The sequence below is a fragment of the Oculina patagonica genome, chromosome 6, assembly GCF_052425735.1.
Source record: "Oculina patagonica isolate OP01 chromosome 6, crgOcupat, whole genome shotgun sequence".
Taxonomy (NCBI): domain Eukaryota; kingdom Metazoa; phylum Cnidaria; class Anthozoa; order Scleractinia; family Oculinidae; genus Oculina; species Oculina patagonica.
The window spans coordinates 1,811,549-1,826,404 of record NC_135763.1 but is presented as its reverse complement, the minus strand read 5'-3'; the positions used below and the strand labels follow the sequence as shown (position 1 = coordinate 1,826,404).

At 35.4% G+C, this 14,856-nt stretch overlaps 1 protein-coding gene across 1 annotated transcript; it reads left to right on the top strand.

Moving 5' to 3' along the window:
* Positions 1 to 549: 549 nt before the first annotated feature.
* LOC144656088 (protein FAM76A-like) lies at positions 550 to 12,364 on the top strand. The gene is made up of 11 exons (XM_078516315.1): positions 550 to 727; positions 2,072 to 2,136; positions 3,786 to 3,846; positions 5,286 to 5,344; positions 5,922 to 6,018; positions 6,591 to 6,697; positions 7,401 to 7,553; positions 8,188 to 8,254; positions 10,277 to 10,339; positions 10,988 to 11,089; positions 11,852 to 12,364. The coding sequence occupies exons 1-11, from the start codon at positions 650 to 652 to the stop codon at positions 11,924 to 11,926; spliced, it is 927 nt and encodes a 308-aa protein (XP_078372441.1). The 5' UTR covers positions 550 to 649; the 3' UTR covers positions 11,927 to 12,364.
* Positions 12,365 to 14,856: the final 2,492 nt, after the last annotated feature.

The window sequence follows — 14,856 nt, the reverse complement described above, 5'->3', positions numbered from 1 at the left end:
ACCCTAAAATTTTTAAAACAAACGCGAAATTAAAGAAAATATGTCACGAAAATTAAGGACGCGGAAAAATGCTGATCTGCGTAGTATACCGCGGAGCTTTGTAGTAATAATATTACAAACAAACTACTTTTTAATTAATGTGTGTACATTGTTTTCTCAGGGATAGCGTTCACTTATTGTCTAGGTGCAAAAATAAGAGCTACTGTTGGAAATTCAAAGGAGAAATTAACACTGAGCTGTAAATGGTCCGTACATTTCAAATTACAATGTTTCCGAGGTATTTTGTTGAGACCAATAAAGATCGAAGTCCTTTGCAGCGACCTAAAGAAATTAATTTTTTTTTCGCGAGATACAATTTAAATGATTTTCCCTGAAAATTTTGTTTTCCATCAAAAATTTTCCTCAAATTTTTTTTATAAAAAATAAAAAACGAAACATTCTGTTCCAGGCTTTCCTCCAGGCTCGAGGAAAGACATTTCAATAAGAGATACACGAAGTATGTATCCTGTTTCCATGACAATACCGCTGGATAAGTACACGGTAGGCTCTGGTGAAGCGTGAGAGCCGGAGAGCGAGAGTCCGAGCGAGAGAAGCAAGAAATTTCGTGAAATTGATCGGTCGTGATTTACTAGTATACATTGCATGTACTATGTCTCTTTTTGCGTGTACGAGCTGTAACAGCCGCCATCCCTTCGAGCAACTTTCAAAGGGAGATCAACTCTGCAAGGTATGCAAACGCAAACAAATTTATGTTCAAGCTATACGTAACTTTTAATATCCAAGCCTTGATCTTCAAACCATATAAATCTTCGTTTAGCGTTCAGCTGTCAGATACAGTTTATAGCTTAAACTTAAGTTTACATCAAATCCATTGCCGATGTCGTGTATAGTGATGAACCAAGAGAAATGCGATCCTATTTTCAATGTTTTTTCGAAAGAAAGTAAACTATAACAGACCCATAACAATTAACGGGATTTGGTGTAAAAAGCCCGGCTGCTTAAGCTCACGTTATTATAATTTTCTTCTAGCTTGTTAGCCGGGCGGCCCAATATTTTAAAAAATAAAGGACTGATATATCAATCATGTGCAATGGAAAAGATAAAGTTGGCAACAGTGTTTGACAACATATAAAATAAAGTCTTACAAAATACATTTAATATCCAAAGTTGAAAGCTTAACAACAATAATTACAAGAATAACGCATTAAATAAGTTTACATGACGTCATTCAGTGTACAGTCCAGCCACATATACATTGTATATCATATACCTTGCAGCTTCAGTAGAACCCCAGTAACTGAAACCCTGAAGGGAAAGGAAAAACAGTTTGAGTTAGCGGGGTGTCGAGTTATCTGGGTCGATTGAATATTAAATTTGCCAAGTTAATAATTGATAGTTTACTGATTTTTCAGCACTTTAGTATACAGTACAGTATAAATTAAACTTATCTCGTCAGAAACTCTAACACAATCATAAATTCTTATGGCAAGAGTGGAAAATTACTACAGGTCAAATACATGATCTGTTTATAATTTGCTCAAATCAATGGGCATCTGTGGTGAGTTGCAAGAACCGGAATTCAGGTTATTGGGGTAAATTTGACCCAAATTTTGATCAAGGTAAAAAAAATTTGGTGCGAGTTAGCGGGGTTTTCGAATTATTTGAGTTTGAGTTAACCAAGTAAAAATGAGTGAAAAGTGGGGTCAAATCCAAGGGAAATGGAAGTTAGTTCATGTTAGCAGGGTGTTCGAGTTATCCAAGTTTGAGTTACCGGGTTTCTACTGTGTAACCTGAAAAATGGGCTCTTGACTATGCTGTATAGTGCTACCAAAAAAACTGAGGGCTCAGTTTATATTATTATAAATAGTATATTATTGCTTTCAGTGACATTGTAGCACATAATTATATACAGTACATGTATTTCAAAAGTGTGTGAATGGACAGAGATCATTGGAACAAGTGACAGTTATCTGTAAGCTTGCTTGAGAACGGTTGTTTTCTGAATGTACACTTTAAACAATTGTGCAGTTTGCTTTTTCACCTTTTTTTATGTTTTTGTTCTTTAATATAGGATTGTCGCAAGACATTTCCTTTGGTCATGTGTACATACTGTCGTTTGGAGTTCCATCTCCTAAGGTTGGTATATCACAATCAGTCAATCAATTAATTGATTATTAAATCAATTGACTGATTGATCATCAGTCAGTCAGTCAGTCAGTCGGTCGGTCATACTGAAGAAGTAGTAAAAGTAAAAACACTACGGTGCTTCCCAGCCAGTAGCCTGAATTTCAGACATCCCTCTGTGCTCGCCTGCTTGCCAGAAGGGACATCTGAACACATTTGGGCCTAATGCCGTCCGGTGACGTCACTACCCGAAAACCAGGTAGTGATTTTGATTGGTTGATTTAAAAATTATTTGCATAATTATGTGAAATTATGACTGAATTTTACCGCGCAAGGATTGTAATTTGAAAACGTTTGGAAAGAGTTCGAAAGAGTTCACCTTCCCAGAAATGAATTTATTAGTCATTTACCTTGAGTTTATTACTTTATTAGTTTACCTACGGATGAAGAATAGTAATGGAAATCGGTAGGTTTTAAGTTGGCGGCATTCGTCGCTGCGACATGCAGTGTTTTGCCAAATTTGTATGTATTCTTGTTTTGTCAACAAAGCCGCTCGACGCTTATGTCCTGCAGCCTCGATGAGCCAGTGATTTCTGAACTCAGTGCCCACAGTCAAGTAGGATATTTTTGTATTGAATTCCGTTTCTTGATGCCTCTGTAACCGTCTAAATTGATTCATTTAAGTACTCACGAGTGTGTTGTATTTGTCCGCTGCGTAACATATTATATTTTGATCGCTAGATAAAGCAAATCAGTTCAGATTAAATCGGTTCCGTAAAAGAATATAGCCTGCAGTCGATTAAAATCTCATTCATTTGTCTCAAGTTTTCAATAGTTTACTATTAAAACAATTTTATACCCTGTAATCCTTTATTGAAGCGATTTTTCTTTCACAATTTCATGGCCTCGACAGAAAATTTTCCGCATGAATTAAAACCAAAGTGTAGTGACGTCACCGGACGGCATTAGGCCCAAATGTGTTCAGACGTCCCTTCTGGCAAGCAGGCGAGCACAGAGGGATGTCTGAAATTCAGGCTACCCAGCCAGCAGCTCCAATGCTGGATCCAGCTTGGAAGTCGTCAGGAGGAACCATGGCAGACAGTTTCAGCCCCTATTCCTTGACTGCCTTCTGCCATAGCGGGGCCCCTCCCTAAGGAGGCTTCACAAGAGCTGGTGCTGGCTGGGACATGAGTTAAAAAGAAAAAAAAATAGCTAGCCGAGCCACACTTTGTCATCACGCTTTAGCCAGATAAAGTATGAGGCTTTCTCTGCTTCCTGTTGCAGGGCGGCTACCAACGTTCTCTGTTCTCTTGTGGTGAATCCAAACCGACCACGCATCTGTTAAAACAATAACTGTCCAGATGACTGACTGACTGACTGACTATTAGTCATACTGACTGTTACTGTTACTGTAGTCAGTCACTCATTCACTGACTTACTCACCCAATCAAACAAAATCAATCAATCAATTAATCAATCCAGTCAGTCAGAATGCTAAGTATTTCCATAACGCAGGTGCAAGGGGGTAGCAAAGCCAGCTCTTCTTTCCACTTTGATAACCTGAGACCATTTGGGGAGCAATGAATTTCCTGATTATTTGGGGCTTTTCTGACTTGTGAAAACCAGGTATTAAATAACTGTGATTTTTGTGTCTATTTTAGGAACACTGAAAAAGATCCAGTCTGCAAGAAGTGCACCCATAACTTTAAGACTTATGGCCAGGTAATACAAAGTAAAGTAAACTTTATTTAGGCAGGGTAGCTCATTCAGCTTGTAGGCTGTTATCCAGAGGGGCCCTGCATCTAAAACATTAACATAGACATTTAAAAAAGATGGTTGTCTCAACAGGGACACTGTAATTAATTAGTTAGTAGTTAGTTTTTAATAGTAATTCACATTTTGTTAAGCTCCTTAGAACTTTTAGGAAGGTGCTATTTATATAATTTTATTTGATATTATTTTATTTGTTATTTTTATGTGTACTATTTTACACATCTCACATCTTTGATTGTGCGATTTTATGCTTAGGCTTAGTCTTGCCATTCATACCTTTGTTTTGCCTAGTCAGTGATTGGCTTTATTTGCAGTGAGAATGACTTAGAATCACAAGCGTTAGTGTGTAAAACATACTCTGATTATATATTGATCACATACAAGATTTAATGTGGTTAAATGCAATTTAAGTTAAGTTAAACACAAAACAATGCTGGTCATGCACAGTGGTTGAGGGTCTGCAGGGGGTCGTGTACAGTACCGCCCGAAACTATTAAATTACCCATTAGCACACGGTAAAACCTCGTCCTTGCTGCGCGGTTGTGCTGCAAATTCACCGCGGTGCCGCGGTAATCATCAACGCTTTTCTTGAAGCGTCGGTTTCTTTGAATTCATGACATGAGTAATATTACATCGAAGCGTGAAAACTTGCCTTTTGTTCTTAATGAATTCTAAACAAAAGGTTAGTAAGCCTATTCAACTCTACCGCGTCTTACCGATTACCGTGGTATTGCTTGCCGAAAAAAACCCGGTAAAACCGGCAATTTTTTGCGGCATGCCGTGTCTATGCCGAGGCGAGAACGCAGTATCAATCTGCAGTTTGACCGAGGTAAAACCACGGCAAATGGGTATGTAGTTTTGGGTGGTACTGTAGCTAAACAGCTCAACTTTTGAGGTCAGCTCATTTTTACGTGCACTTTTGCCGCTGTGACTGTGCTTGGCGACTTCACTCCCTGCCCTCCCTCCCTCTCTGGTAAGTATAAGGTACCTTATTGTTACTTATTTTCGCGGGCACTTAATTTCGCGAAAATGGAACAGGAATATTTCGCGAGTCTTAATTTTCGCGATTTGGCCAAAAATACGTAATTAGCATAAAAAATACAATAGAAACGGGTTAGAATTAATTTTCGCGGGTCTTTAATTTCGCGATTTTTTTAAAATCGTGAAAATCGCGAAAATTAAGTCCCGCGAAAATAAGTAACAATAAGGTAAGTATCATGGTTCCACTGTTTTTTTCAATGTGACAGTGCCTGGTGGTTGCCGCTTACAGGGTTGTCATGGTTACCCTACGTGCTCAGCTTTTTTTCTCAAGGCTCCACTATCTTGCCATGATTTTGATGAGTTTAACATTACAATGCTTATAATATGTTCATGCTTTCACTTTTCAGCCATCATGTTGTGAGTACTGCAATATTAGAGCAGCATTTGATGGAACAAAGTGCTCCAGGCAAGTGTAAACTTTATTTCTTTGGTATACATGTAGATGTTATGGTTAAAATTTATCATCAAATGATGGTAGTGGTATTCATTCAAGTTTTGCAAATCGGTGGAAAAGAAATCTTCAAGTTTTTATTTTATATGTGATGCCTAAAATTGCTTCTTAGCTGACTTAGGACCTGATTCCATGAGCTAGGTTGGTCCAGTTAGCTAAATGGCAAGGGTTTGCCGAGATTGCCATGTGACCTGTTAAACACAACAAAAATCAACTTTGCAATAACATGACAACTGGGCCAGTCCGGTTAGCCAAGATCCAGGTACTTGTGAAGCTGGGATGCTGGCTAGCCAGGATGGAAATTTTCCATGTAATCACTCCATGTAATCAATTGTAACATTGTTGACACTTCGAATTTTGTAGGTAATCTTTTGTGTTCGTTCAAGAACGTTATTGGTCCGTTGCAAAAAAAATGTCCCTATCCTTTGTTTTCAATGAACACTGTGATTGGTTAATTTTGTTCAGGGTGCCCCGGTTCGAGTAGTGGCACTGTAGTTGTGTAATTATATTCTGTAATTTCACTTGTCTTTAGGTGTGTGAGTTCAGAGAAGAGGTATGGTGCTCCTGTTTCTTGTGATCAGTGCAAGCTGAACTGTGCTTTCCAGAAGCCCATGGAGTCCAGAGAAAAGGTCAGAAAAATATTTCTCTCCTGAAATAACTTCAGATTCTACTGTTGCTGTTTTTTTCAGAACCTAGTGATGGTTATGATGTTTACTTCTGAAAATTTTATTAGATAAGCCGCTGAAAATATAGAACCATATGGTAATATTATGATTATCATAACATTGATAATGAATATAAAGGGAAATACAAAATTGTACCAAGGGTAAAATTGAACCACAAAATTAATATAGTTTATGTTGAATAATTGTTTCCAGGATAATTTGTTTCCAACCAGCTGTTAGGTTAATCTGTAACCTCCTGGCCTGACCAATCGATGCAATCTATAATTGATGATATCAATGTCAAATAATAACAAATGATGCCAGTTGATCTATTGATGTTGGAAATCGATGACCAATCAAAGACAGAAAATTTTGTGACTTTTACATTATCTTAATACCTACAGCATGTGAAAGCATTATATTATTATAATCATATAGTTTTATATTAAAACTTAATATGATAGTTTTAAATTTTTCATTTTTATTTAACGTTCATTCAGTTTTTTAATTAATGCATATTAATTAACTTTGTATAGGTGGATGGCAAAATCCTTTGCCTTTTGTGTACATTGTCCTACAAAAGAATTCTGCATAAAGCTAAAAAGAGACCAGCTAATGAACACGAGCACCACAAGAGGGACAGGTGTGACAAATAAACTTAATATTGAAGATTTTTCTAGTTAAAGACTGGGAGCATTAATTATTTAAAATAAGTACTCCTATCAGTGAGATTCTGTTTTACAAGGTCAGTGTTGAAATTAAATGCTGGACCTCAAACATGCACCAATAGACCCTTTGCAGAACATGGTCACACAACCTTGTCAATCATAAAAAAATAGGTGGTAAAACAAAATGGTTGGCAGAAATGAAAAACGCATGATAAAATTAGTAAGGTAGCCAATTTTGGAACTGCTGATGCTTAAGCATGAGATTCTATTAATAGTGATTTGAAAGGTTGCTGAATGGCAAGCCTTGTCATCTAGCAACTTTTTCTTTACAAATCTTCTACATTTTTCAAGAAACACTCAAACCACTACAAAATATGTATTACACTTTAAGCATCAGCGGTCTAGATATTGGTAACCTTACTAATTTAATCATGCTCTAAAGCTCCATTTCTTCCAACCATTTTATACTACTACCTTTTTTATGATTGACAAGGTCACATCACTGTGTCCTGCAACTTAGGGCCTTTGGTACCTCAAATAAATTCCAGTGACAATTATTTTATTTAGATCTGGCGTTCAGTTGACAAACATGTAAGGAATGTGATCATGTTTGGATAAGCTTTAATTGTGTTGTATGTATACATTTTATTTATTACTTTTTTTTTTTTAAAAAAAAAGGAAAGACAGACGCTCTAAAATTGCTAAAACTGAAAATGGTCACAGTCCTGTTAAGGATGGCAAGCCACCTTCAGCTGCCGCTGCCGCCCTGGAGAGAAGTGGAAGTGCTAGAAATAGTCCTCTTACAATCGCACTTTACAGCAGCATGGCCAAGTGAGTTCGTACCTTGTAGTGGCCATCCATGGTACATGGTTTTGTTTTATCTTTCTATACAAGTTTATGGATTAACTAAATTTAAATTAATTTTATAATTAATTAATAATCTTATTGGGAGGCGTAAAGGCCTATCAGTCTATTGGTGGTTTTCGTAAAAGTTACAAAAACTAGTAGGGCATAGAGCAGGAAGAAAGAAAATGTTTTCTTCAAATTATAGTACTGTGCCGTAGTGTTTTTCACAACTGAGCTGTTTGTAACCAAAAGGTCCATAAACCACCATAAACCACCATAAAATCAAACACGAAATAAAGTAGAACCATCTGCATATCATTTGATTCAATTTTTTGGAGCTCTTAAGCTACATGACTGTATCACTTCTAAATTATTAACAGGCTGAAATCTAGGGCTAAATTTATGTTTTTATTTCTAGATTATGTGAAAGAATAGCTTTGTTGGATAAAGCTTTTAGATTTTAGAATTTTGATGATGTCAGATGAAAATTGAAAATAGACTTAAGTTTGTAGGGTTTTTTTTCTGGCTTAATTGTGATTGATCAGTTAGTCCTTGTACAGTGACTTAATAAGTTTCCTCATGTTCCATTTTTATTCTAACTTGTAAAAACATTTTACAGTGATGCTGCAAGTGAACCCATTGCACTTGAGTCTCACATAACAGAACTTACAGAACTTAAAGAGCAGGTATGTTTTGCAAATAAAAAATGATCCGTCAAATAAATTACTAGCTATCTCTCTGTTGACTGCACTGTTATGATATAACTCTAAACCACAGAATGGCAGTCCTGTTAGTCTGCTGGACAGCAAATTATAGTACTAGTTCCATAAATTATACATACCGGTACCTCCCCCACAGAAGGGATTTTTCTTAAAAGGACAGTGTCACCGGATTAAGTTCTACTTGAAAATGCAATGAAGATGTTAGTATTAAATTTTAAGAGGCCACTTATAATGGCCTGACATTGCTTATTTGTACTGCACTAATCGTGAAAATTGTTCAAAGGTGGTTCGGTTACTGACGGATATGGCAGTAGCAGTCTAAAATTTTGAAAACGTCTGGCAGACGTTTTCAAATTCGACAGTGCCCACTTAAAAAAAAAAGGGCTAAAGCATAAAGCATAAATTCCATTTTTTCACACCTTTTAGAATGGATTATGCCTTTTTTTGTTGCTCAAAGGCTTTTTTTTTATTACCGAGTGCACCTAGCATAGTTAACACCAAAACGTACAAGAATTCCTGTGATACTGCTCCTATAAGTCCCCCCAACCCCTCTGAAATTCCAATTAAGCTTCATACATTTCCTTAAAGTTTTTGGCCTTAGAGACCCCTCCCACCCCCAGGAATTTCCAATCCCTTCTGTGGTGGGGGGGGGGGGGAGAGCATGGACATTTTCTGGAACCACAATACATAAGTTGTGGGTTCAAATCCTAGGTACACACATACATGTACTAGACAACCATCTGTTTTATGTAAGTTTGTCTGAATGTGTGGATCGACAGTTTCTTGGTGTTGCAGGTGGTATGATCATTAAATTAATGACGTAAAATAAAGGATTTCAAAGATGATAAATACCCAAACTGCAGCACAAATAATCACAAACCAACAATAGTTTACATAATTGCACCAAGATCAACTGGTGCATTGACCAATCTTGTCTGCTTCCTGCTGTGTTAATAATTATATAACTATAATATAATTAACTCGTGCGTGAAACTTTAAGTAACTGTCTGTGCAGTCTCAATCTTTTAATTATAGTATCCCGCTCTGCACTCATACGATTGTGTGAAACCATTTACATTTTTCTTTGTTTATAACTATAATATATATAACTCAGGGGACAAAAACTTCTTTATCTAAATCCTAGTTTTATACAAATAAGTTTACTTAAAATAACAAATTTCTTGGATATAGATTTTGTTATGAAATTTAGCGATATAAAATCACGACGTTTCGACCTCTCCGAGGTCATTTTCAAGTGCGAATAAAAATATAAAATTAGCATAAATATATTAAAATAGTAAAATAGGCAAAATTGTCGGATACACGTGCCGACATCTTCACCAACGAATTGAAGAACACAAGGGATCGGCCATTGGTAATCACCTCAAGGAACAACACGATATGGCCCCAGACGACATTGCGCAGTTTTTTAGAATTTTGAAGAAGTGTCAGAGCAAGTTTGACTGCCTTATTTATGAAATGTTTTGTATCAAAGAACTGAAACCAACTCTGAACAAACAATGCGATTCCATCCGCGCAAAGCTATTTGTTTAGGTCGGTTTTTTCTTTTTAATTACTCTTTTTGTTTCTGTATTTTTAAGTTTTTTAACCCTTTTAACTTCATTAATATTTTGTCACTTATTTTTACATATTTTATCGCATTTCAGCGTTCGTGACAATTTTGCCTATTTTACTATTTTAATATATTTATGCTAATTTTATATTTTTATTCGCACTTGAAAATGACCTCGGAGAGGTCGAAACGTCGTGATTTTATATCGCTAAATTTCATAACAAAATTTAAAAATAACATTTCCTAAAATAAATTTGTATTTCTACCAAATCTGAGATGCATAGATGCATAGTTAAATTATTTATTAATCCCCTGAATAGATGCACTCAGGGGTTATATAAGATTAACATGTACCAGAAACTTCAAAGGATGTATCATGTTTCTTGATTATTTGCCTCGTACTGTTTTAATAGGTGGTGAATTTTAAAAAACAGTTGCAACAGAAAGAACAAGCTTTACTTGAAAAGGATAAAAAGGTAACAAGATTTAAACAGTTTTCAAGTAAGCAAAATAAGCAGAATCTGAAGTACCAGACGAGTATTATTATTTTCTCTGTCTTATCAAGTAAATCAATTTCATCTCATGTATGCCTTTGTAACTTTTAGCTACCTGGTCAGCTAACATAAAGTCATGTTGATAATGAAGTTGATTGATTGATTGATTGATTTAAATGAAATGCATTCTTTTGGACAGGCATTCTAGCCAGTTTTAAGAAAATGTCCTTTGAGCATGTTTCCCCCTTCATGAGTCCAATGTTCTTATTAACTTGTTTAAAAAATTGCCAGATTAATCACTTTAAAGGAGCTGTGTAACGAACAACTTAGGGTAATTTAAAAAAATTGGCAATTTTTTTTCCAAGTTTGCTGCTCATAATCTGTCTTAATCTTTGTCAGTAAAAAACCATCCTTGTTTATTTTCAGGTTTTTGCTCATAATCTGTCTTAATCTTTGTCAGTAAAAAACCATCCTTGTTTATTTTCAGGTTTTTGTTATTCCATTTTCTGTCTTAGAAATTACATGCAGTATTTCGAGGTTTTCTTCAATTTCATACTGGTACTTCAGAGTATCTCAGGTGTGACATAAATACTGCATGTCAGTGCAACACTTTTTTTTGTATTTGAAAAGATAACTGAACTGAAGGCAGAGCATTGGGCGAAAGAAAAAGAACTGAGACAAAAGATAGTACAGATGCAAAAGGACCAAGCTGAGAGGGTGGAAAACTTACAGGTAACTTGTATAAGGCAGTGTAAAGCCCTAGGGGTGTACAAATACAGGGGAGGGGTGGCAGGGGGCAGCCAAATATGTAAAAGTAACAGGAGGGAGCATGCCACCTTTTTTATGTCTAGAATTTGTGGCGTGTACTGCATGGTATTGGCATTAGAAAAGTTGTTCCAAGTTATGTTTCTCTTGGAGGCTCTAGAAATCAGGATTCTCAACGACAAGCTTATAATCCGGGGGGGGGGGGGTACTCCCATATGTGGCCTATATAGGTATGTACCGCTCAATAGGGTATGGTGTTTGAGGTTCTCGGTCCTTAAAAATTAGGGTATCCTTTTTGCTCCTTTTGGCAATGAGTTCCCGGGGTGATCCTTAGATAGGGTACCTAAATTCTATAAGCTAAAATAAATGCCCAGCTAAACCAAAAAAGGTATCTTAAAACTGAATTTTCTGTTCAGGTATTAGTAAAGCAGTTTTATAGAGATTTGTGTCTTGCCGTGCATGGTTAGCCGTTATTTGGGTCGTCATGGAACGCGTCTCCTCCCCTTGAATAGGGTGTCATATTTCGGTTTTTGGCCTTAAAAAGGGTATCAATTTTCGCTTTCTTTATCCTTAAATAGGGTCAGGGTTTAAGAACCTTGGCGGCACACCCCTATCCGAAATTTATGGGAGTACCCGCCCGGGCTTACCGGTATAATGAAACTTTGTTCTTCTGTCTGCACTTAAATGGTTTAATATTAATGTTCTTCTGTTGTCATTATTTATTTGCAGACAGAGATCAGAAACTTAAAAAAGGAAGTGGCGAAGAAAGCAAAAGAGTCTAAGCCCCTAACAACCTCTGGTTGAGTTTTGAGATGCCTGAACTAGCTTATTTTTATTATTTTTAGCAGTTAAAATACACACTACGGATATGTACATTATTAATTTTATGAGGAGGACAACACTCACTGAATCTTTTGTTTTATGAATATTAAATAACTTGTGAGAACACTGTATATTACATAAACTGTAATACAGTAATTAACTTTCAAGGAAAATGGCAAGCAATGCATAAGCACTGCTCATTCTAGATCTGTATAAATTATTTTTATCTGTTTGGTTGATACATGTACATGTATAAGATTTAATTTTAATAATTTGCATGCATACGTGTTAGAAAATATTGCTGTGTATTTTATGATTGCAGTTCAGCTAGTCAGTCTGGCCATTCTGTGACTTGATCCATATCAGACCTGATTCACTTAAACTGACTGTAGCAATGAATAAATCAGCCTCGGCTTTTTTTTTTTTCCTCGGCTTTTTTTTTCTCTTGAAGATGAAATTCAGTGGATGAATTCTTGCAACAATAATTGGTCATTTGTATGCAATCACCTTGTGTTCTGGATAAACACCAGGTTCAACTAAATGTTGGGCCTATGCATCTGAGTTTATAAATTTCAGGACAAATACAGAATGTGCTTATTGTATTTTAGCCGTTTATGAAAGATGTAAAAATGTAAACAGGTTATGATCATGAATAGGAGTAGATTCAGGGAATTGTTTACAGACTTGTAGCAATACGTTTTAATAATAACTGTAATGTTGTTTTCATATTTTACATTGTATATACCTATATGTGAAAGAAGTGTGTTATCCGGTTGTGAAGGGTTGATGGCAGAAGCAGCTAATGTTCACTGTTTTGTTTGTTTAGATTTACATGTAGCAGAGCTTTCTTCCTAATTTTTTGCAAGTGACCAACAATATTATTTATTGGAAAAATGTCAGGCTAAGTATATTTTTCTCAGTTTTGGCATTTATTTTGGAGTAAAAAAAAACGAACAACAAAGAAGATGTCAACATGCATGGCTATAATTTGCATGTTTCCAGCCCTTCACTTGTTTCTGACAGAATCATCTTGTTCATCTTTTACTATTTATTTTTACCATTTTTTATTTAATAAAATAATTGAATTTATTTTAATTAGCATAATTACAATCAGCTCTACCCATAAGGTGAAGATGGGAAGGTAAAGTCAGTATAAAGACCAATTTTATGGATTTTCTAATTAAAATTTCTTTTAAAATGTTTAGTTATCATGGATTTCATTTAGCTATTTCTTATTTGTACACTGTATTAATAATTATATGCAGTTTACAGTGTGCATATTTAAAAAACAATCTTACAATTTTACATTCCCATTTGTGAAATAATTTGAGGAATCCTTGCTGCTAAGTTTGTGAATTTTTATAACTCATTTTGCGTCGCTCGAATTTTATGTGTTTGTAAGCGTAAAAGAAACCACACAGTTTTTATTAATTTTTGCTTGTGCTCTCCACAATCATGAGCAATAGGGGGTCTGTTTTAACAAGTGCTAGACTATAATTTATATATCTCTTAATGTATCCAACATCAGATTTAAAACCTATACAGTTGATCATCTCTTTATGGACACAGCATTTCCCCTATGGACAGTTTACTTGGTCCAAGAGACCAAAATTCTTATAAACCCCCCAGGGGGGTACTTGCAGTATACATGACGGGGAGGTCCGACATATTTTTTTGGGTTGAAAATTTACACCCTTGGTATTTTTTTAGGTCAAGAGATCTGTCATGTATTTTTTTAGGTCTTAAAATTTGTTTGATTGAATAAATCAGTATCGAGGTGCTAGGTCTTGTACTTTTTGGGGTAGAAAATTTTAATGCCAGGTATTTTTTTGGGTGTAAAATTTCAGGCTCGCATATTTTTTTGGGTTCGCAATATGAGGCTCCGTCGCCCCCCCAACCCCCGTCATGTATACTGCAAGTACCCCCCCCCTCCCCTGGGATAAACCCTAACCTCTGTAGTGCAGACAGCTCCATGATAATCATGGCCACTCTTCCCAGTCCCTTTGGTGTCTGTATTAAAGTGGTTCAACTGTATCTAATTTCTTTCCAAGGAATCTTGTAAAGGATTGTAAGTTAAAATGAAAAGTAATTAGCCTGAATTCAAAACGAGCAGGGGACTGGTTTTGAAAAGGGCCCGAAAAAAAAAAAAAAAAAAAAAAAAGTAAAAAAAAAAAAAATAAAATAAGAGAGCTTAGTATGGCATTGTTTGGACGCCCCAAAATGATTTTAAATCAGACACCTATTAATATGTAAATAGGATTTCTTCTTTCTTAAAATTAATATTATCAGTATTTTATTTATCATTTTTACATAATTATTTGCCAATAAACTTAAGGTACATTGCGTGAGATGTGCATTTCTTAAACTTATGCAGCTGCAGAAATAACCATGATAATTTGCAATCATTTTTTTTTTGGCAAAAAATTAATCAAAGAATGCCTTCCTATTGGATTAACCTGAGGCTAAAAAACTAAGTTGAGCCTCCTTAAAATCCTGTAGCTGGGGTAAGTACCACCCTTATAACTGCTTGGGAATACGAGCCAAACTGGCCCCAAGTAGACTTTTTGAGCTATTAGATGAGATTAAAGGCGGTTCAAAACAGTTTCCTGTTTCCCCTATAAAAAAAAAAAAATAAAATTTATAAAATTTTTTTTAAAAAAAGACCCAAAGGGAAAAAAAAAAAATTTTACAACAAAAAAAAAAAAAAAAAAAAAAAAAAAAAAAAAAAAAAAAAATAAAAAAAAAAAAAAAAAAGAGACCCCCAATTTTATGTTGAATAATAATAAGCATGTTAGGATACAACTTTCGGCCAAATATTTTTCCAAAATTTAAGGTTGCTCTGAACCCACAGTACAAATTTTTTTAAAACTTTGCCAGAAGTTGTTTCTGATGGTGATCATTATTCCATCAAA